A 23,795-nucleotide genomic window follows, 5' to 3' on the forward strand; every position below is an offset into this window, starting at 1 on the left:
TGTATAGAGCTCCAAGGAGATTATGTTGAAAAATAAAAAAAAATTTACCCAAAAAAAATTGTTTCTATACTTCATTCTAAGGACTTATTGAACTACCCTCGTCTTTTAAATTTTGGCACTTTTCCTCTTAAACCCTATAGAATAATTATAAATATTATTAAGAAATATATTTCATGAGATAGTCTAAACCGGTGAAAATAGTAAGTTTGTATAGTCATATAGTCTATGTAATGTCAATAAAAAAATATTGCCATAAGTATAAAGCTAAGTAAGATAGATATATCTTGCTAGAAACTAAAGATCGGATTTGACAAACGAATGATAAATTATTTAACATTCTTGCTTACCTGCATTCCAACTCTGATTCTGCTCGAGGCAATAGCATTGCTCCGAGAAACAGTCTTACTTTCGTAAAAAAGTTGTATAATGTAGAAGTCAAAATTTGTTTAAAGAATATTTTCCTCAATGCAAACAGGTTATAAACTGATTAAAACACGTATCATCTTTTCACTATCAAGTTCATAGTCCTACGCACTGTTATTTTTTTAGTTTCGAAAAGCATCTTTAGTGAAAAATATTCCTGTTTACTGTGCGTATGACGGATTATTGTCGGTTATCAATAATTCAATGTCAAAAATTGTTACTTTGTATTAAAACACGTCAAACGACATTCATATGTTCCTTCACATGTTGAAAACTTCAAACGTTCATGATAAACTTGAATTACCAAGCTTGACATTAGTTTTTTTGATAGCCGATAAAAAGCTTGCAGGAATATGGACTTAGAAGTAGAAAATGGTAATATAATGATATGATAATAAAAAAATTATTCCTTCCCAAATTTTTTTCTCCGACATTCCTACATTATCCAACTGCCTGACGACAGACAAAATGGTCAGATTTATCCTCTGTTGTTCAATTACAAATATTACTTTTATGTGATATTCTTGAAATATATTATAAAAAAATGTCAGATTGGGGTGAAAAATTCGTTACAAACTTTGAATTTTAAAGACCCATTTTCATATCAATTTTGACGTAAAAATAAATCTCAAGGTTACTTAGTTATGTATTTTTAGAAATATTTTTGTATCTATTATCTTATAGGCTATACGAAAATATAAATTTACCGTCTTTACCCGTTTAAACTATCTGATAAAATATATTTTTAATAATATTCGTAATTATTTTTCAGGTTTCAAGAAAATTATTTCTATTGCATTGAACATTAGATTTTGTTATTTTTAATGTATATGTAAACAGAATGGCAAATAAACGGAAATTCGTAAATTTCTCTTCCTCAATTTAAAATAAGGTTTTATAAAATAGTTAAACGTATATTACGTTTCTCAAAATAATATATATAACCTGCAAATAAATTTAGAAACGAGCTTTGAAACATATACTTTTAAAACCTTTTAGTGTGACATTCCATCAATATTTCAGTCAATGTTCTCGCAACGTTGGATTGCAATATTCTTTTGAAATTTTGCAGAAATAATTCAAACCTATAGTACCTGGATCGGACATTTTAATCTTTATTGAACATTTCTGAAAAATTTGTTTGAAATATTTCGAATGTATTAATTGAATATTTTAGAAATATTTCTGAAACATTGTGTGTTATGGGGGCAAGTATTCCAAAAATTAATTGCGATTATTTAAACGAATTAGCTTCAAATCAAACATATTTAATTGAATCAATACATTTCTTCCTTATGGTTTTTTCTCATACAGAAAATATTTGACATTTTATTTACAAAATACATTTTTCTCTCAAGAAAATAATTGTGGCTTGAAAAAAATTGTATTTTTCCACACAAAAAAATTATTTTGTTAAGTCTACTAAAGTTTACTTTGGTCGACAACAAATAATTTTGTTGTAATCACAACAATTTAGGTGGTTCAGCAGAAATATTCAAGCACATAACAAATATTTTGTTAATTTAAACAAATAAGTTTGTTCAATCTACAAACATTTCTTGTTTGGCCTACTAAACTTTTTGATTGGTTTCGCCAAACGCTGCAACAAAATAACTTGGTTGGCTCCACAAAAATATTTTGTTACGTTTATAGCTACCCAAAAAATTTGGTTGGGACAACTAAACTTTTATTCGCTTAAGCAAACATCTTTCTCAGCCTACTATTATTATTAAACGCAATAATCATAGATTTACGAAATAATAATAAATAAATAAGAGTTCAGGCACAAATTACGTAACCTGTTAAGTTTTTATGAACTTAGGGTAGAAACATACATATAAAATATAATCTCTTTTAATTAAATAAACGTGCATCTCTAATGAAATTAGTTTCAAATAAAATTCGTTAATAAGAATATGTATTTAGTTTCACAAATCAACAATGCTCGCAATTTTCTAAATTCTATAGATCAGTCTTTTTAATTTGAAATTTCAACAATAACTTGATTGACGTTATTTTAGTTTAAGCATTCATATCTTTTTATAAACTTGTTTTTTATCTTAAAATTGCAACACTCTAAATAAAAATCACATTTTGTTGTCAAAAATGCAACAGTTTAGCTTAAAATTAATCTGTTTTTTAATACTGAGAATTCAAGTATTTTATTAAAAATTCGTCATTTTTGGTTAAATTCAATTGTATTTGGTTTCAAATTAAAATATTTTGTTGTTGGAATATTAGCTATTATGTTTCTTGTTAGAAATTAGTCTTTTTATTTGAAAATTTAACTATTTGTTTATAAATTGATATATTTGCTTGAAAATCCGTATTTGCTTGAAAACGTATGCATTTTGTTGAGAATTCGTCTTTTTCAATAGAAACCTGATCACCTTTTGGATTCAAAATTTAATTTCTTGTTTGAAAGTACAACTTTAATGTTGACAATTCCACTGTTTTTGTAGAAATCTGGTTTTTTGGCTACAAAAATTCAACAATTTGCATGCAATTTTTTTTAATGTCTCGAAATTCTTTTTATTTAGTATTAAAATATTTTGTTCAAAATTTCTATTTTTCGTTCAATTCAACTTATTAAAATATAAACTTTTACATTTCTTAAATGAGAAAGCATCTTTGTTGGTTGAAAATTCAGGCACTAGGTTGATAAATTCATTAAGAAAAAAAAATTATTTTACCAAAATTGTGTAAGAAAAGGGGGGGGGTAAATTACAGTCCCTGACAAACGGGGATACGTGATTTAATCTTCAAAAAAAACCTTATGCAATTTATGTACAGCCCCTTAATTGTTTTTGTGCTTTAAAACAATTTCGAGACTGATTCATTGGCAACAAAACATTTTTTCACGTTTACGCAATTGTCATTTAAAGATTTATTAAGGGGGAACACCACTATGACTGGTCAAAAAATCAAATTTTTTTTGTATTTTCTTAAAGTATACATATATTCAAAAATATGTAGAAAAATTTTCAACGTAAAATCTTAAAAATTGACGAAGTTATACTCCACGACTACTGTGTGCAATGAGATAATAATCGTATAAAAATCGCCGACGATCGAGCTAATGCATAAAAAAATATATATAAAAAGTTCAAAATAATGATGAAAATACTGAAGATGAACCATTTGATGGCCCAGGAATAGACAGTGTAATGTAAGTATTAATATTTCACATATTATTTCAACTAGAGCTATCACACATGCAATGAAAACTTTACACTGTTTTTCTCAAAACGACTTTTTTTAACACGGTGGCGTCGATTTATCGAAAACTAATGAACCGATTTTAATTTTTTTTTATGTTTCTACCTATATTGGCTAAGGTTGTACGTAGCCGTTTTTCAAAATTCTAAAAATTAATATTTTTTCAAGCCCTTAAAAAAAAAGTTGTCAAAGAATGGACTCATTTTTCAAACCAGCGCCATTTCCTCAAAAAAAAATGAAATGAAATAAGTCGCTGCGTACAACAATAAAGATTGTTGTAGATTAATAAGACTTTCAGTTTTTTCCTTTCAGATGATACGTACAAAAAAAATTAATGAAAATCACTTAATTGTCACACTTTCACAGTGGCGTTCCCCCTTAAGGAACAAAGAAAAAAGAATTTTCTTAAGGATATTTTTTTTTTTCAAAAATGAACAGTAATTTTGACATCACATTGCAGTTATCAAATTGCTATTTTGGAACAATACTGATTTAGCCATGGCTAAATGACAAATATATTTTGCTTATTATCAAAACCTTTCTTATATCTGAAGCTCAGTGAGTAATTTTTTCAAAATAGTTTAATATAGTACATTCCTTTTGAACAATAAAACATGGAATGTAGGAAATTATGTTCTACATGGAGGGTAGAATTATTTTGATTCCAGTCTTCAAATAGTAAGCGAGAAATAAAGTTGTAAAGTACTTAACAATATTGAATTCAATTGTCCTTTGAACAATCTTATTACTCAGAGAAAAGCAGAATAATTTATTTGCTGGAGGCTTTCCACGAATACTGTAATTGCATGATACATTTTGTATGCACTTGTCATGCCGCGAAAAAATATTCCCAAGCTTTTCTTATACATATGTAGAATCGAATTTTATTATTTGCTTTTTATTATCACAAACAGAACCTTAATCACCATTTATCCTTTGTTTTTATCTGTACAAGGACAACTGTTTAGAGAATAATAGGTTCGCAGAAAAAACTGAGGACGAAAAACGTTGCAGGTAATCGGTGAGGCAGGGTAACAGCCAACCGAAACTGAGTTTGAGGTCAACAAATTGTTGCAACTCGAAGACTTTTCCGGTGGATCACCTTACCAATTTTTCCTGTGTTTGCAGTGTTATAAACTGTTAAATCAAACGCCAAGAAAACGTTCTCAAAATTAATTCGCAAATCGATTATAAATTTAAAAATAAATCGCTTGAAATTAAAACTACAATAATTTTCTTTGAAAGCCCAAAAATATCATTCGAACGTACAAGTCGTTTCATATGGCTTATTTGTGTAAAAGTTTTAAAAGCTCCCACACTACACGTATTTCAAAATCAATTGGCTGTTTTTCTCCTAAAATAAATTAAAAGCGAGACACTGTAAAAAGTTGCTTCATCCATAAGATAACTTTTCCTATTGATGCAAAAGAGCTTTTTATGAGAAAAGAGCATTAGAACAAGATCGTTGTGAAGTGGAACGACAAGATGAACTCGGAAACTCCCAGTGGCGTGAGAATAATAAATTATTGAATCATTTGCCTCATGGAGCAGAAAACCTTTTCTAGGATTGGGAAAAGGATGTGTTTCAAAGATAAAGTGGTCCGTTAATAGCAGACATTTTTTCAGTAGTCTAAATCTTTTTCTTTCATTATAATTTACCACTTCACAAAGGGAAGAAAAATAAAATAACATGATATAAAGAAAAAATCTTTAGTGAAGCTCAAATTTAATATTTACCGGTCTTGTGGGAAAACTTTACGTGCCTGGTGCGAGAGTAAATATTAACCGAATTGGATAACATTCGGACACTATTTTTGGGCATTCGCACCATAATCATGATTGGAAACGAAAGAATTTCCAAAATATATGTTAACGATGTAAGTAAAGAAAATTTAATAATGTGCCATAAACAATGTGGCATTTTCACCTATTTTTTAGCCATTTCAATTTTTTGGATTTTCAGCGCCACGTGAAATTCTTTAATTTAAAATGGTTTCTAGAGTAAATATATTTTAAGGTGGTCCAAACATGCATTGGACATGTGTTCGAACTTTCATGCATATGCCTGCCAATTTCTTCTAATTCACATAAAAATAAACCTTTTTTTCATTTAGAAAAAATATATTTAGAGGTCGTTCAAGTCCCATGAACTTTAACACATATTTCCCATAAGAAAAAAATATGTTTTTGTAAATTTTATACAAAATCGTCAATATTAGGTGACTCAAGTTAAAACTCAAAGCTTCTCTTCAAAATCAGCCATAGAATACGGATAAAATATTACTTTTTAAATGCCACCCCTACAGGTATGCTTGTAAGGGTCTCAAGAAAACCCCATAAGTGAAAAAATGGGTCTTGCGAATCTTTATCGGTAATCAGGACTTTTTGCGTCTTTTTTAAGCAAATTGTTTCTCATACATAAAATACTGCTTTATACTGCTAATTAGATGTTCATATAATTTGTTTAAACAATTCATTGTTGTTTTTAGCCATTTTTCTCTTCGAATAGAGATAGAAAGTCGCGATACTTTCAAAAATGTTCAACTTCTTATCAAATTTTCACTAAGAGAAAGGTAATAGTTAATTTATTTTTAAAAACATAATTGTTTATACAATGTATAATAATGAATAATAATAATAATAATGAATAATGCCAGAAACTGCAGTTTTCTCTGAAATTTTCACGTTTTGTCCACTTTTCACTTGGAATAAGTTGAAATTTAATTCAATTTAGCAAAAACAATTGTTTAACAAATAAATATTATTCATAACTATCTTCTCCTATAGGAATGACAGACAGTTGCAATTTTTTTCTAAACTTTTTCTCAACTTGACATTAATAATTATTTAAATAATTTATTATCATTGTTAACAATATTCTCTTCAAATAATGCTAGGAATTGCGTTTTTTTAATTGTCTGGTAATCTAATAGCTTAAACAAATTAGCATGGTATATAACCTTCTCCTACATTCATGCTAGGTATTTGCGGGATTTTTTTCTGAAATTTTGAACCTTTCGTCCACTTCACTTAGTATAGTAATAATCAATGTAAGTTCAACGAAAACAGTTGTTAAATCCTTTTTTGTGATTGTTTATAACTATCTTCTCTTAGTAAATGCAAGAAAGTTGTGGATTTTTTTTAAAGTTTCACTTTGCTTTGCTTTTTTAGTTTTAAAGAAGTAATAAATAAACATTTGAGAGAATCATATTTTAAACAATCTCTTCCTTTTTTAAGTCAATTGTACCATTAACACCTAGCTAAAAATTGGCGTTATGTTCTTGAATTAAGAGTTCTTAGTCTGATCCCTCTAATAGCTTAATTGGAAAGGCACCTGACCGGAAATCAGAAGTTTAGTTGTTCGATTCCCAATGAAGTGAAGATGGAGTAAGATCTTTCTTTTTCAAGAAATAATTTAATTTCAAGGTTCACTTATTATTTTTCTTAAGTAAGAAGTCAAAGAAAAACTAAATATTTCAGAAAAAGGAACTTTCTAGCATTTCTATAAAAAAGAAAGTTATAAACAATAAGCAATTGTTTAAATAAGCGCGTTTGTCAACTTGTATAAAGTTTGACGTCACTAAGTGAAAAGTAGACATAACGATCAAAAGTTAAGAAAACCCGTAACTTTTTAGGATTAATAATAGTTTGAATAATTATTTTAACTAAATTGAATTAATTAGTAATTCACATCAAGTGAAAAGTAAGAAAATATTTGAAAATTTGATTTAAAACTGCAACTTTCTATCCTTATTTAATTTAAATATTATTAAAAATAATAATAAATTGTTTTAACAATTACTGTTTTTATCTTTAATTAGTTATTCACCTCACTCTAATTCGGAATTGGACAAAAAGTGGAAAATTTTTTTAAAAACTGCAATTTTTAGCATTGTATTAAGATAATATTATTAACCATAATGTAATAAATTGTGAAAACAATTACTTTTAGTAATATTAATTAAGTATGACCTTACTCTAATTAAAAATTCGACAAAAAGTGGAACATTTTAAAAAATATCACGACTTTTTAACTTATGGAGGTGATATGTAAAAATGAATATCCTAATCGTATTCTTTAGCTAAATGTAAATAGAAAAGTTGAGTTTCAAATCGATTTTTCTAATATTGACGATTCTAAATAAAATGTACAAAAACGTCTTTTTTTTTTTTTCGTAAATATCTGTTAAATTTCATGGAACTTGAGAGACCTCTAAATGCGATTTTGTTCAAAACAAAGAAATGGGTTTATTTTTTTGTGTATTCGAAAAAATGTCCGGGCGATATGCATGCACAATCGTAAAAGAAATTTTTACCACCACCTGTTTCGAAATTTCACAAATTTTAATTTAGATGTCAATGTTCTTGTAATTACAATTTACTTTCGTAAAATGTACCAAGAATAAAAACTTTTAGTAAATTATAAAAACTGAAAGTAGATTTATTAGAGGAGATGGAAAGTAAGGAGGCCAAATAAATTATCTCCAGAGTAAAGCTGGAACTTTCAGTCTTCAGAGATGAGCTGGTAATGCAGTAAGGGATTAGTTCGAACATTACATTGTCTTCCACTCAACTTCCTATTCCATTTTCCCTTCAAGAAATAATTTCCTACCGGATTTCGGAAATTGTCTGTCTTCGTTCAATGCTCAAAGACCAGAGTTCATTTCTTCACAATTTTTAGTTAAATTTAATTTGTATTAAATTTTTTTTCTTTTAACTGAAACTAAAATGTTTGTAATTTCTAATTGTAAATAAATAAAAATTCTTTTAAAAAATTTCAATTTGGCTGATTTTTGTTGAAAGTCAATTAAATACCTGATTTATGTTTGAGGATAAAATATTATACTACTAAAGTCCGAACAAAAGGTTAGAAAATAAAATCGATGAAAGGGAGCAGTAATCGACGGGTTCGCCACAAAAAAAAACAACCAATAAGAGCTCGTAAGCTTTTTCGTATTTCGAGATCGTGAGCTTTACCAACCCTGTAAATGAGTTACATGTCTGTACTAACCAACATATAAGAACAAAAGTTTTTGTAAAAAATATATCTCCTGAAGTTCCCACATAATAACAGCTCTATTTTATGATCATACTTTCCCCAAAAAATGATTACATATTATACATAATTTATGTTGTAAGCCAATAATAAAATTAAAGCTAATAATTTTTAATAATAGTAAATTATGTAATAAACATAATGCAGCACATTAGGGTGGCCCAAAACCAAAAAAAAATGCATTTTTTTAGGACTTTGTATGGAAAATGTATAATTACGTATAAGCAAGACTTTTATGAACTCATGAAAAATCTTCAAGGAATATATATTCACAATTCATTTTTAATCCCAACCCCCTTAGCAAGTTTCATCCTTTATTGGTTGAAAATTTATTTTTGTTTAAATCTACATATAAATTTAACGGAAGAGGCTAGAAAAAATCGGACTTTCTCCAAGTTACTTCTTACTGTTCAAACAATGTTTAATTAACAACGTGTTTCTAGAATTTGCTAGGCAAATGCTAGAAACACGTTGTTTTTTCTTCTACTTTGTCAACAAAATTCTATTATTTTCTCTTATTCTTTAGATTTTTAACCTCCAACTAATAAAGGATAATAGTTTTATTTGCTTAAAAATTTTTTTTCATAATATTGGAAGTTAATATTATTTTCTGAATGCTAGGACTATATTAATAAATGTGGAAACCTACAGGTATTTCTGAATATCTTAAAATACATTTTTGAATAAACAGTAGCAATTAAAGATAACGAATGTATTTATAAATAGGTGATTACATTTATTAATCAGACTACAGAATTAAGAAAATATCATTAATTTTTATTAATAAAAGATTTTAATTTTTTTTTAATGTTTCAACCATTTTTTTTATTTTCAATGTTATTTTTCACGAATAAAACAAAAATTACGAGTCCTAACAAGAAGTGATTTTTAACGAAATTGTGGATCGTTTTTGGGATAAAAATTTTGGTTAATTCATATTTTTTCGTATCCTACATAGTTTGACTACAAAATGGCATTTGTTATTTTTCATTATTTTTTGTGCAATAAAAATTTGAATTTTCGACTTTTGAAGAAAATCCAAAAATCTGTTATGATGATTTTGTAGGGCATTCAAATTCAAATGTTTTTCTTCTCTTGACTTTTTTCATATCGTGGGTTTTTGGCTTCAAATTTTGATTTTGGTTTGATTAAAAAAATTTTGAAAATGCTATAACTGAGAATTTTCTTTTTGCCAAAAAAGTCATTAGGATAAATTGTTTGTCCTTTTTAATACTATAAATATCCGTACATAGAATTTTTAAATTCAGAAAAAAGTGGTCTCAACAATTTTCAAAATGAGCTCACTTTTTGAATTATTATCAAAAATATCTGGTTAACGAACTTGTCCTTTCTTTTAGGACCTAAACAAAGTTTTCCAAAGATGGATTTGATTCGTTTATTTTTTCGATAGTTGTGCTTACGGACGGACGGCCGGACGGACGGACAGACAGACGCCATCGTAAAAACTTGATTTTCGTATTCAGGGTGCTTTAAAACGTGGAGATCCGTTGAAAAACATTGGTGTCAAATATCAGACAATTCTAATACTTTCTCAATCATAAATGATGAGAATGTAAACAAATTTCAAGAAATTAGCAACAAGGTTCGATTTTCAATTTACATCCGTTACAAACTTAGGTTCAAAGAAAACTGAATTGTTTAATCACTAAATAAACAATTCAAATATAAATATTCTGTGCAAATAAAATTGTTTAAATTTACAAACAATAGTTTAAATAATAAAAAATTATTTTCAAATACATATAAAATCTTTTGATTTATTCATTCGTGAGGATCTATGAAAAAAATGAAAAAACCAATAATTAGGTTTAAATTGTTAATTGAATTCCGTATCTTTTGAGACGCCATGAAAGGAGCTCAGAGGATTCCTTTTTTCCAATTTTCTCATCGTCAAATTTTGCCGAGTTCTACAATTTCGCTCACGTAAACTATCATCTTGTATTCCGAAGCATCTCATGTTGAGAAAATTAATTTTTCTCATTATGCTCTTGAATAAAAGGGACCTTTCTAAACAATTTATGATATCATCAATCACAATAAAGTATTGTGAACTACAGTAAGGTATAGAAATTGGAATATTGTAATTATTTTTAGAAATTTGTATTTGTGTTTACGCACGAGAGGAAACCCGAAACTTTATTTTTATAATTAATCATTATTTTCTATAAATAAAGAACTTTAAGATTCACGATTGTTTTTCTCTTTACTCATATTAATTTTTATTTAAAATCTTGTTTGGTACAGTCTTGATCGTTATAGCGAATAAAAAGTACATTCGTATAAAATTGTTAGATTTGAAAATTTGATGAGGCTGTGAAAAAAACGCAGAAGTTTGTTGTAAGTGTAATGGATCATATCTTCTAACCTTCGAACAACATTTATGTAAATATCATTCTCAGAATTTTCTTTTTCTGTGGGGACAGCAGCTCATAGTATTTTTGTAGAAGACATTCAAAAAATTGTTTTAATTTATTTTTTCTGTTAATAGTAATTTATATATTTTTAAAACCAAGCGATCCTTTTTGATAAATGATCAACATTTCTCTAGAGTTTAACAGACTATCAAATTTGTTTGTAAATGGCTTTTCATATGATTTGTGAAACTGAATTTAGAAATTAGGTAATCGAAAAATTGATTATGGGTTTATAGAATTCCGTCTACAGTTACTGAAAACTATAGATGCGCAGTGAACGTTTATGAAAGTTTTTGCATATCCAAGAATCATTTGTGATCGTCAAAGTTATTCAAGCATTTTTGCAATTGAATTTTTCTGATTGTATATTAATTTCAGATAGTTTGTAAACTTTTGAAATATTTACAGAAAAAAAGCATCGAGTCCTTTTTGAAATAATTGAAATTCAATTCTGAATTCTTTCTAAACAAAAAATTGTCTACTGAATTCTCTGGAAGATTTTCAATTTAATAACTTTTAGTTTCGAGATGATTAAGGCTTACCTTACGATTTAATACGATCCTACCTCAAAGTACTTGACCGAGATTTTGTAACCAAGATCCAAGTGGTTTGATAGCTCAGTTGGTTAGTGCGCGCGGAAGAATATACGAGTTTCGGTAGAGTTGCAAATCCTTAGAGAGTGCCATTGTTTAAATTATAAAAAATAAATATTTTATATTAATAATTTCAAAAAAGCATTTTTTCGTTGAGTTATCGCGTTTTCAATGTTCAGCGACTGTCGTTCAGAATTCGAATTTCTGCCCTGAGTGAATATAAAGTTCTTGCCTACTAAATTTTCAGGGACTGTCGCTTAGTTTTCCGAGCTCTGTCTCGGAGGATCTAAAGCTTTTGCATTTAGAATTTTCAGCAGCTTAAAAAAAGATTTTCTATCTAGATCTTATTTTACCGCTTATTTTATATTGATTCTCAAAACTATTATTAATTTCAATTTCGCTCTAGAGATCAAAGCAAACAATGAAAGTCATTGAAATTTCATTTAAAGAAAAATATTTCTTCGAGTAAAAGGTTTCGATTTTTACTCTCGGAAGGAAATCGGATCTCTCAGCATTTCTTGTTTTCTTTCGCACTTGTTCTTCTTTAGACTTTAGAAAATGTTTGCCGGACGAAAGTAAGTACATTCTTCAGGGAACATGGCGTATGTCCGAAGGGTATCAGAGGGATGATCCTGTTCGCTCTATTTCTTGTATGCTCACCCCTTTCAACGCGATCCTCTCCATTCACTCTTCCCATAAATAAACTCAACTCTTTTCTGCCACCTTTATAAAGAATTTCCCTTGGTAGAGATAAGTGTGAAAATCTCCGCAGTATACAGATACCACTTTTTAAACTATTATACTGTCCTGTTTTTGAAGAGCACCATTAACTAAAAAAAATTAACAAATTAGTTTTTTATATTAAGCTTTAAACATTTTTAATAGATTTTACAGAAAATTTTATATTATTTTAGGAAGTTTTATGCAATTTGCAAAAGGGCCTGTAATCATTACAAAAAATTCCAGTAAATTCAAACTTAGTGACCCTATTTATTTTTTAATTTATATAGATTTCTTCAGAATTTGCAGATTGATAGTTTTTAATTTTTTTTTAGTTTTAAAAACATAACAAATAAATTTTGAAAGTATTTTCGGAAGAATTAAAGTTAACTGGGTCAATTTGATTAAAATTTTCTATATTATTTGATTCACCATATTTTAAAAGTGGAGATCTACCAAAAAATTTTGCATTTTGAATTTTAGTAATAAAATAAAAAATATACCATTTTTGTAATCATTCACCACTTACACTTTAAAAATAAGAGTTTTATTCAACAAAAACTTTAGTTACATTTTAGATTTAGTTGGCACAAGTAAATCTTTATTTTTACGGCAAGTGTGTATGAGAATAAAATAAAAAATTATTAAGTAAACCCATTCATAAGCTTAACTTTTAAAATAAATTTCTAAGTACCTTTAAACTGTACACAACAACATATAACAAATTAAATACAAAATTGCGAAAAGAAAATATTTAAATTAACTTTCAGCAGAATCGTATAGGCGAATTTTTAAATTTGCAATTAAAGAAATGGAATTTACTCAAAAAACGACTCAAGCGATGATTTAAGCTAAATAAAAAATTTCTTGGGAAAACAAGAAACCTCAAATAACCAGAAAATCCTAAAATTAAACACTTCTAAATTAAAATTGGTTCATGTAGGTTTTTTTAATAATTTATCTTTATTTTTGCTGTCTTTTTTCATTAAAAATAATTATTTTTAAAAATCGAAGCTTTCCACAAACGCTTAATTTTTGCTTGTTCTATTTAAAATTTGAACCCCTTTTGATATCTTGATCCTGAAGTATGAAAAATTTAATTTTGAAACATTTACAATTTTTTGTTTTTACGTGTCACTTAACTTACAGAAGCTATTGATTTTAGTTATTAATTATTAAAAAATAAAAAAGTTGATAGTATAAGTTATTAATTATTAATAATCAGTAAATTTTTAATTAGTGAATTAATTTGTGCAGAAAATTAAATCAAAACGAATTGTTTTAAAATTTTCAAAATCGTTCTTGTAATTCTCTTGGTGCATTAAATAAAATTTGTTTAAACTAAGAGAAACACATTCTTTAAAAAACTCATTGGTCAAACATTTTTTACATTTTTGTAAAGAAAATTTAATTTAAGAAGTACTTTAAACTTAAAATTTAGCGCTGCTAAAGAAACCAACTTCAATTTGGTCGTAACAAAATACCAAACCTCCGAATAGCGATTTTTGAGAATTTTTTTAAATTTTAATTCAAGACTAAAAGAAAAGCTTGATACTAACGCAAATTTTCCAGCATAATTAAATAAAGGGCAGGGTTAATAAACCAAAATTGAGGCCAAAGTTTGGATAGGACAAGAACCTATAAACCTTAACGAAAAAGTTTTGGTTTTTAAAAATAATTATTTCAATTTAAATAATATGATGAAAAAAAATTGGAAAATGGTCCATTTTTACCGTTTGACAAAATAGAATTTTTGATTAATATTTTACAATACAGTAACTTTTGCTCATGAAAACATTTTGTTTTTAACGGAATACTAAAATACAAATAAATAGAGTAAACAAATAAAATCAACAATAGTGAAATCAGCTGAAAATAACGTACAAGCAGTTTTTTGGGTTGCTAATTCTACGAATCTTCAAAGTGCATTTTCGGGGTTTTTTTTTGGTCACCGATTACGAATTTTAAATCAAAATTGTAACATTCAAAGTGGCGGATTACATACAATGGTCAGCAAATTAATAAATTGGTCTGATGTCTTATTAAAAATAGGTTTTTGCGTGTTTTTGGGCTTCCTAATTGCGAATCAAAAGTCAAAATTCTAAAAGTTAAAATAGCATATCCAATATAGCGGAGAAGAAATAAGAAAATTAAGACATTTTTAATATTTAAAACGGCGGATGCAATATGGCGGATAATAAATTTTAAACAAGGTTAGGTGGCATTAAAATGGGTTCTGGTGGGTTTTCTAGGTCGCTTGCAACGAATTCAGTCGAAATTTTTAAATTCAAAATCGCAGACATATTTTAAAGCCACGCGACTTATTCTTTTTTTTCCACCATATTAGATACATCATTTTGAATTTTCAAATTTTCAAAAATCCGATATACAAAAAATATTACGTGATGCATTGGCCTGATTGAAATCTCTTTGAAATTATTGAAAGCTTTAAAGTCCGCAGGAATCTCTTAAAAACCACTACAATTCCTCGAAATCTCTCAAATAATTCTTTTTAATATTTGGAAATCCTTTGAAATTCTGTTAGATCTTTTGAAATCTTACAAAATCCTCTAAAATCCGTAGATAGGGGAAACGCCCCTGAAGTGGATAATCAATAATTAATATTGATAGTGTATGTAAAATAATTAATTAAATTAATTTAATAGTGAATACACTTAATGAGTTTTATTAACTTAAAATTGAAATTCATTATTTTTATTTCACTTGTGCTCTTAATTAATGATTATCCACTGTAGGGTGGTTTCCCCTATGTACTTTCGAAAATTTGGAAATCTCTCAAAATCCTTTGAAATTCTGTGAATTCCTCAAAACTTTTTCAAATCTCTGAAAATCCACAAAATTGTCTTAAAATCTTTTGAAATCCTATAAAATATTTCGAATCTAATAAAATCCCTTTAAATATTTAAAATATCATTGGAATCCCCAGAAATTCTTCAAAATTTCTTAAATTACTTTTCAAATTCCTTAAAATCTTTCCAAATCTATTTTTTATTTAAAATAATTAATATATTCTCGATATACTGTGTTGAAAATATAAAATCTTACGTCAGAAGGGGGCGAGGGAGAGAATAACAAAAATCTAAGGAATCCTTACAATAGCATGGAGAGAAGCTAAAATTTCAAAAATAATGCTAACGAAATTAATTGCACATTTTTTATATCCAAAAAGCTGAGAATCGAGATTTTCTTTGTGTTCGTAAAAGTTAAATGAAAAATTTACCATTGGGAGCTTCTATGCGATTCAAATTAAGAGTCTGAATGAGGCCGGCTTCATTCACTAGCATTTTAAAATTTTCAAAGGTAATGGTTAAAGGATAAAGGTGCATGGAGTGTTATTAAAAAGTATTAGGAAGGAAAAAAATTGCAGCAAGGAAACCCGTTCAAATGGGGGAGAAATTATGTAAAATGTAGTAGAGGGTAACTTCTTTTGACTCGTTAATATTAAATTTTTTAAACATTTCATAATATAAAAATTAATTATTATCAGGGTGGTTCGAAAATAAACAATTCTTGAATTTAAAATTATGCAACGCAGAAAACTAGCGCATTGTTATCAAAAATATATATAATTAATCAGAAATTCAAAGATATGCAGCTTTATTACCCATTCTCGACAAAAAAAATTTTAAATATTTCTTGTTTGCAGAGAATTTAAATTTTTTTACACTCTTGGGGGACGAAAAAGTTTTCCTGACTTCGTTCTGATTTTAATCAACCGTTTTTGGTATTGATTAAAATTATCTTCATAAATTGTGGTTTGAACAATTTATTCAGTATGTCATCTTTCTTAACATAGAAATAATCTAGAAAAAAATTCTCAACCCAGATTTAGAAAGACAAGTTATAAATAAGTTTTTAATTAATAACAAAACATAAATTTTAAAAATTCGCTGTATTTCCTATACTTGGTCTTGGTGATTTTATTTCTAGTATATTTTTGACATTGAAAAGTTTTTAAGTACCCGAAAATATTCTTCTTGTATTTACACAGATGTTAAGGTTCTTTCCGACACAGGGGAAAATTAAATATAAATATTCTCTTAGAAAATGATAAATTAAAATTCACAAAAAATTTGAAAGATTTTGTTTACCTCCAAGAATGTAAAAAAATTAAAATTCAAGAAAATTTTTAAATTGTGCAAAGAAGAAATTTCTTTTTTTTCGAGCGCGGTTAACCCAGCTACACATTGATTCAAAATTACGTGTTCCTTTTTAGGATATGAATAGCCTTTTGCGTTGTATCGGCTTTAAATTTTGCAATTGTTTTTTTGGACACTGCCGTTATTTTTGGATAAAAATGTATTTTTTGTACACAACATTTTTAAAACAACATCAAAATTCTGAAGTAAATTTCATATCTTGGATTTGCGAGAATAAAAACTATTGTCATTATATAAACTCGTATATTCTTTTATAGATTCCAAGTATTCAATACATTTGGAGTCAGCAAAAAATTCCTCATTACTTAAAAGCTTCTGCAATTCTGATTTCTCTGCTATGCGGTTACCCCAACTTTCTTGACTCTGAGTTCTTCTTGACTTATTCTATGTTTATTTCTTCAAAAAATACAAGAACTTTAAAATTTCCTAAGAAAATATTCAATCTATTTTTTGTCAGCACATTCTTATTGCAGATGGAAAATTTCCATTTAAAAGTTAACCAAATAAATGAATAAATTAAATATAAGGAAAATCGTTTCTTTAAATATAATTAAAAGGTCGTCGGATCAAAAGTGTACGGGCCAAATTTCGGAAATTGTTTATTAAGCTTGAAATAATTTTTTAACCCAGCTCATGTACCCTATTCTATGTAATGCCGCCTTTTTGTAATTTTCAAGCAAGCAGCTGCATTTTTAAACAATACAAAAATTAGGTTCCTACGAAACAGTTTAAATTTCAACTAAATAGTTCAGTTTTTAACAAAAAAAAATTAATTCTCGACCAAAATATGAATGTTCGACAAAAATATGAATTTTCGACAAAAATATAAATTTTCAACAAAAAAAAAAATTTTTCATAAGAATTTGAATTTTTAATATGAGATGAATTTTTATCCAATAAAGCAAAAAAATCGTTTGAAATGTTGAATTTTTAAGGCAAAAAACGAGCTTCCTACAAAACAGTAAAATATTTAACCAAGTAATTGAATTTTCAACCTGAAAGATGAATTTTCTACCAAAAAGACGAATTCTCGACAAAATACATAAACTTTGAACCAAATAGTTTAATTTTCAACCCAAAAAATAATTTTCTACTAAAAAAATACGAATTTCCAGTGAATTACAAAAATTTAATGACAAAAAAACAACTTTTAAAAAGTAAATAAATTCTTGACCAAATACCTGAATTTTCAACAAGAAAATTAATTATCTACCAAAAAAGACGAATTTTCAATATAGTACACCAATTTTAAACTAAGTAGTCGAACTTTTCAGCTAATAAATAACAATTTTCAAACCAGAATGCAATAGTTAAAATTATTATTATACATAATTTCTTTTTTAATTTCTACAATGTAATTGAATTTTTTACCAAAAAGTTGTAGTTGCATCAAAATAAATAAGTTTTTTTACCGAATTGTTGAATTTTCAATAAAAAAATTGGTTTTCTTTCTACTAAAAAGTACAAATTTTTAATAAGTTTCATGAATTTTCAACCAAATAGTTGAATTTATTAACTAAACGAATCGATTATTAACCAAAAATGCAATAGATAAATTTTTAATATAAAAATTAATTTAAAAAAAAGTTCCACAAAAAAATTGAATTTTCTATTTCTCAACCAAAAAGGAGCGTCTTATTTGGATTTTCATCCTGAAAATATAAATTTATAACGAAAAAGTTAATATTCGATTAAATAAAAAACGACAAGTAAGAAACCAATTTTCCACGTAAAAAAATTAATTTACAACGAAATACATAATGGTAGTTAATATTTCCACTAAAAAATATTTTTATTTAAAAAAAGTCTAATTTTCAACAAAAAAGTGGCATTTTCACACATAAAAAAATTGATTTTCTACAAGAAATAAAAATAATAATTTTTAACTAAATACATAAATTATCTACCAAGCAGTTAAACTTTCTACCCAGAATATTAATTTTCTACCATACAAGACGATTTTGATACAAAATACATCTTTTTTTAAACAAAGTAGTTTATGCTTTAACTAAAAAAGATAAATTATCTAAGAAAAATGAAATAGTCAAATTTCCAAATGAAAAAGCTAATTTTCAACCAAAAAGATGTATTTTTAATGAAAAATACAATAGGTGATATTTCAACAATAAAAAATTTAGATTTTCAATTCAGAACAGCAGAATAACAGTTGATTTCAGTAAAAAAGATTAAGAAGCTAGTTTAGTCCTCAACTAAAATATATTTGTCTTCAACCCTACTGTTATATTTTCAACCAAAAAGATTAAATTTCTGCCAAAAGCGACGAACTTTCAATATAGCACATCAATTTACAATCAAATAGTTGAATTTTCCACCAAAGAAATGAATTTTCAACTCAAATTTGGAATCTTCAACTAATTAAAAGAAATTTTTTAAAAAGTAGTTCAATGTTTCGACTGCATATTTGAATTTTTTACCAAATTGTTAAACCTTAAAAGACTTTACCTAATTTATGCACAGCCCCTTATTGTCAGAATTTGAAATTATTTATTGTTAAATATTACAGTTTTACCTTGTTAATTTTGAAAACCCTCAATTTAAAATCTTCGAATTTAAGGTATGTTGAAACTTCAAATTTAATATAATCTAATTTTCAATGTGCTGCGTTTGAACATTGAAATTGGTAAGGGTTGTGATGTTTAAATTTAAAACATTCTCGATTTCGTATGGTAAAATGTTATTCTTTCACTTCCGCATCCAAATTTTAGATTCTTAAATTCGAATTGTTTGCCGCTTTTGAAATGAAACTTTTTTCCTATTTGAAATGATTCAATTTTAAGCAATTAATTGTACGCTATTATTTAAACAAATCATTCTCAGTCCCAAAACTGGTTAATGCATACATAAAATACTTTAAAAATATCATTCTTGAATTTTTAGATTTTTCAGCTCGAATTTGACAATTTTTAATGTTTAATTTTAAAACCTTCAATTTGACAGTTTTTTTCTTCAAGGATTTTTAAGGTTTTTGCATTTAAAAGTCTTGTCAATTTTCCAATTTGAAATTCTAAAATTTAAATGATTTAAATTTACAACTTGTAAATAATTTATATTGAATAAGATTATTTTAATTTGTTAAACAATTAAAATTTTGTATTTATCTAAATCGAAACGTTTCTTGACATGTTTACAAAAAGACGTAATCTGGATTCTGAAGTCCTTTCAGTTCAATGCTTTCATATTAAAAATGATTGACTTTTCAATCTTTGAATTATAAATTGTTAAGTATCTATTTGAAAATTTATTAATTTATAAACCTTCATTTAATTATTGCATAATCTCAAGAGTCTTTAATTTTAAATTGTTTTAATTTGAAATTTTTCATTTTAAATTTCAACCGTACACGTACATTACATTTTTCCACCTTTTTTCATTCCTAATAATTACCTGATAACGTAATATTTTAACACACCCTATGGTATGTGATTAACCTCTGATGAAAGAATAGCGTGTTTATTTTTTAATTAAAACATTTCTAAGCATACATTCCACGTTCAGTTTTACTTTATAATAAAAAGCTTGTTACGGTTGTTCAAAAAAAAAACTTATTTTGATTTTTCCGCTTCCATACCACGAAAGCTTGTTTCTGTGGGTGAGAAAATTGAAGTTCGTTTTTAACAAAAAAGTTGAAATTTCAACAACAACCAAAATCTTCTAAAGTTAAATAAATTGCCTTAAAATCTTCCTTTACAATTTTCCTAGAAATTCTCTCGAAAACTTTCAAATATCTTAAAAATATTTTTTTTAATCTTCAAAAATCTATATTAAGTTTTTCCTTAAGCTTGCTTAAATTTTTTCTTAAGTTTCTTGCATAATTTTGCTAATCTTGCGTAACTCAAAATTTGTCCTTTAAATTTTTTTACATTCTTTTCCACGTTTTTGGAAATCATTTGACATATTTCATAGTATTTTTCATTGTTACATGAATTTTTCTTTAAAAAAATATTTTAATCTTGCAAAATTAACTTTTCAGCAGAGAAAAATTATTTGGAATCTTGTCGAGAATCTTATCAAAAAATTCTTGTTCTCTGGAAAACTTTCCAAATTCTTAAAATTCTGGTTTTACGAAATCTCCTAGAATCTACGATTTGCTTAAAATTTTATTAAATTTTATAAAATTTAAATCGAAGTTAAAGTTAGTCGAATTTTTCCTAAAATTTTCTAATTTTCAAAAATTGGAAAAATGTTTGCTTTAAGATCTTTTACAATATTTTTAAGATTTTAAGCAATCATTACAAATCTTTTGTAAAATCTTTCAATTTTGTGTTAAAATGAAGTTTCTAGAATAGAAAAAATCGTTCGGGATTTTGCCAGAAATCTTATCAAAAAATTATTATTCTCTGTAAACCTTTCCAAGTTTTTAAAACTGATTTTTTTTGACATCTTCAAGAATCTGTATTTTATTCAAAATTTAAATAAAAATTAAACTTTGTCGAATTTTTTCTCAAAATTTTTAATCCTGCAAAATAAAAAATTTGTGCTAAAAAATCTTTTACATTATTTTCTAAATTTGGAAATCATTTAAATTTTGTTGCAATATTTTTTCAATTACTTTTCAAATATGTTTTCAGCAAAGAAAAAACTTACTCGAATTTTTTTTAGTTTTCTTTTCCTGCAAAATAAGAAATTTTTATATTAAAACCTTTTTTATTATTTCAGAATTTTAATGTGTTCCATACCTTATATGGGAGATATCATTGCATCATATTCTAATGCTAGGATTGCTGTTCTACAAAATTTGAGTGACAAAGAAATTATTTAAAAACGCCTTGTTAAAAAATTTGTTTTCAACACTTCTTCTGGTACCCAGATTTCAAATTTTTTAACTCATCTCTGTTGTATATATATTTTTTTATTGTATGTCAAAAGTCCCATGATTTCTGCAATTTATACAAGGATGTAAAAAATTACAGTGTATGCTTCTTTATCTGTCTTTTTGTAAGGAATCACACTTTTTATGGCTAATACCGGCTTAAAATATATATATTTTTAAATCAGACACAAAATAAGAGTATTGCCCTGTGCATTAGCAAAAATGTTTATTGTTAAGTTATATCCCTAAAATTATATGTATATTTTTAAAAAATCGAAAAATAAAAAACAGCTTTCTGTGAACCACCCTAGTGTTTATCAAATCTGAATTTGCGGAAAATTAAAATGTTCACCAGAACATTATTTTTTAGAATAAAATGATAAATTACCATTGCAAGCATCCTTGAAATCATCACAGCAGTCGTTTAATTTTAAACACGCATGGTCGCAATAGCACGGGGTGTCACGAGGGCTCTCGATGATCGCATTAGGGGATGCTTTTTGAATCACGCATCCAGAATCTCGACCCTGACAACACAATTTTGCAGCCCTGCAACTTCCGGCTGTGGCAAAGCCGACCGTCCATGCAATCATTATCATGAAAATCCACATAAACGTGTTCGGCATGATCGTTCACTCGGGTTATTAACCAAAATCAAAAAATTCCGTCACTTCTGATTTCGAGTAAAAAAATCACATTTTTCGGCGATCTAGATTTTTTAAAATTAAAATTAGTCCGGGAACAAACAGGATATAGTAGTATTTATTTTGCCTCCATAGAAAGTACAAAACTATTTAGGAATAAATTTACACAATATATTATTAGAAGAAGAATAAAGATTAAATTTTTTATTAATGTTTTGTGGTGTTTTTTAATACCCTTTTTATATCAGATTATTAGAAATTTTCAAACACTTTTCAAAGTTAATAAAATTTTCTAAAACCCCCTGAGTGAAATGATTTACTTTTAAAGGTATAATGTAATGAGAGGTTAATACAATTTTTGAAAATACATTCATTCATGGACCATTTTTATTTACTTTAGTGTAGGTTATTTTTAAGTTTTCTATTTCTAATTTTTAGTTTTCGCGTGAAATGAATAACGGAACTTTTTATCTCTATTTATTAATTTGTATGAGTTCATATTTTTGAAAAATATAGAATGTCAAAACATTCGAAACCGAATCTGAAGGATTTAAGAAGAGTAGACCGGAACGAACCATCTCAACGCAACGTGATGAACTGACTAAACTGCTCCAACGGTTTCGCGCCCCTATGAAGGGGATGCAATATTGCGAGCGCATGCCCTGAATACACGAGGAATAAGCGAAGAAAAAAACACAGTATCAAATACAGTTGACTTTTGGTCTAATTATTTTAATACGGATTTTTTTTCAATTCAAATTGAAAATATCGGAAATATTTCTATTGTTATTTAAACTATATATTATCGATTTTCCAAATTAATTAATTAACTTTATTCTAGTGTTGGGTAAGTTACTTTTTCTGAGTAAATAGTTACAGTTATTAAATAAAGTAACTTCAAGCAATCTAAAAAGTTACTTTTTTACTTCCTGAACTTCATAATTTAAAAATTATTAGTTGAAGCATTAATTTAAGTGAATAATAAGTAAATATTTTTGGCCTAACATTTGAAGCAAAAATCTTGCACTATCAAAAAAAATTGATGACTTTTGAACAAATCAATTCAATTTAAGAGTTGAATTTTTATTAAAAAAATGTTCATTTCTAGTCCAATAGTTGAATTTTCTACCAAAATATTTACCCCCCCCCCCCGCCCTTAAAAAAAGAATTTGAAACAATATAATTAAATTTTTAACCAAAGAGATAAATTTTCAACTAAAATTATGAATCTTCAACGCAACTGAATTTTTAACAGAGATTTTAATTTGAAATCGATCACACTTTAATTTAATAAAAAAATACTAATTTTCTACAAAATAACTGATCCCTCAAACAAAATTAATTAATTTTCTACCAAACTAATTTATTTTAAAAAAATTAGATTTATTTAAACTGAAAATATGAATTTTCTGCAAAGAAAGTTACATCTCAGTCAAATAGTTGAACGTTCTACCAAAATACAGTGGGCGCCAAAAGTATTCGTCCACCTCTTTTTTTTATGACTGAATAAATTCTCTTAATTTTAATTATACCAAAGCTAAAAAAATGTATTTTTAAAAGATTGATTGTTTTCGAAATTCTATTTGAAATAAGCCCAGGGTGAAGCCAATTTGTCTAGATTTTTAGTCGATATTGCAAAAATAATATAAATTTCAATATTTTCTTAAATTTTCAATAACTTCTGAAATAGTCA

The 23,795-nt window shown here is 26.7% G+C and overlaps 1 protein-coding gene across 1 annotated transcript in view; it reads right to left on the reverse strand.

Annotated features, from left to right (window-relative positions):
• LOC117170013 overlaps positions 1-22,674 on the reverse strand; it is a 53,795-nt gene extending 31,121 nt beyond the window's left edge. The window contains exons 1-2 of the mRNA XM_033356528.1: positions 21,847-22,674; positions 12,387-12,449 (exon numbers count right to left, since the gene is read on the reverse strand). Coding sequence (XP_033212419.1) covers positions 12,387-12,449; positions 21,847-22,084 — 301 coding nt within the window. The 5' untranslated portion in view covers positions 22,085-22,674. The remainder of the gene's footprint in view (positions 1-12,386; positions 12,450-21,846) is intronic.
• Positions 22,675-23,795: the final 1,121 nt, after the last annotated feature.

Source organism: Belonocnema kinseyi, chromosome 3, assembly GCF_010883055.1.
Source record: "Belonocnema kinseyi isolate 2016_QV_RU_SX_M_011 chromosome 3, B_treatae_v1, whole genome shotgun sequence".
Classification (NCBI taxonomy): Eukaryota; Metazoa; Arthropoda; class Insecta; order Hymenoptera; family Cynipidae; genus Belonocnema; species Belonocnema kinseyi.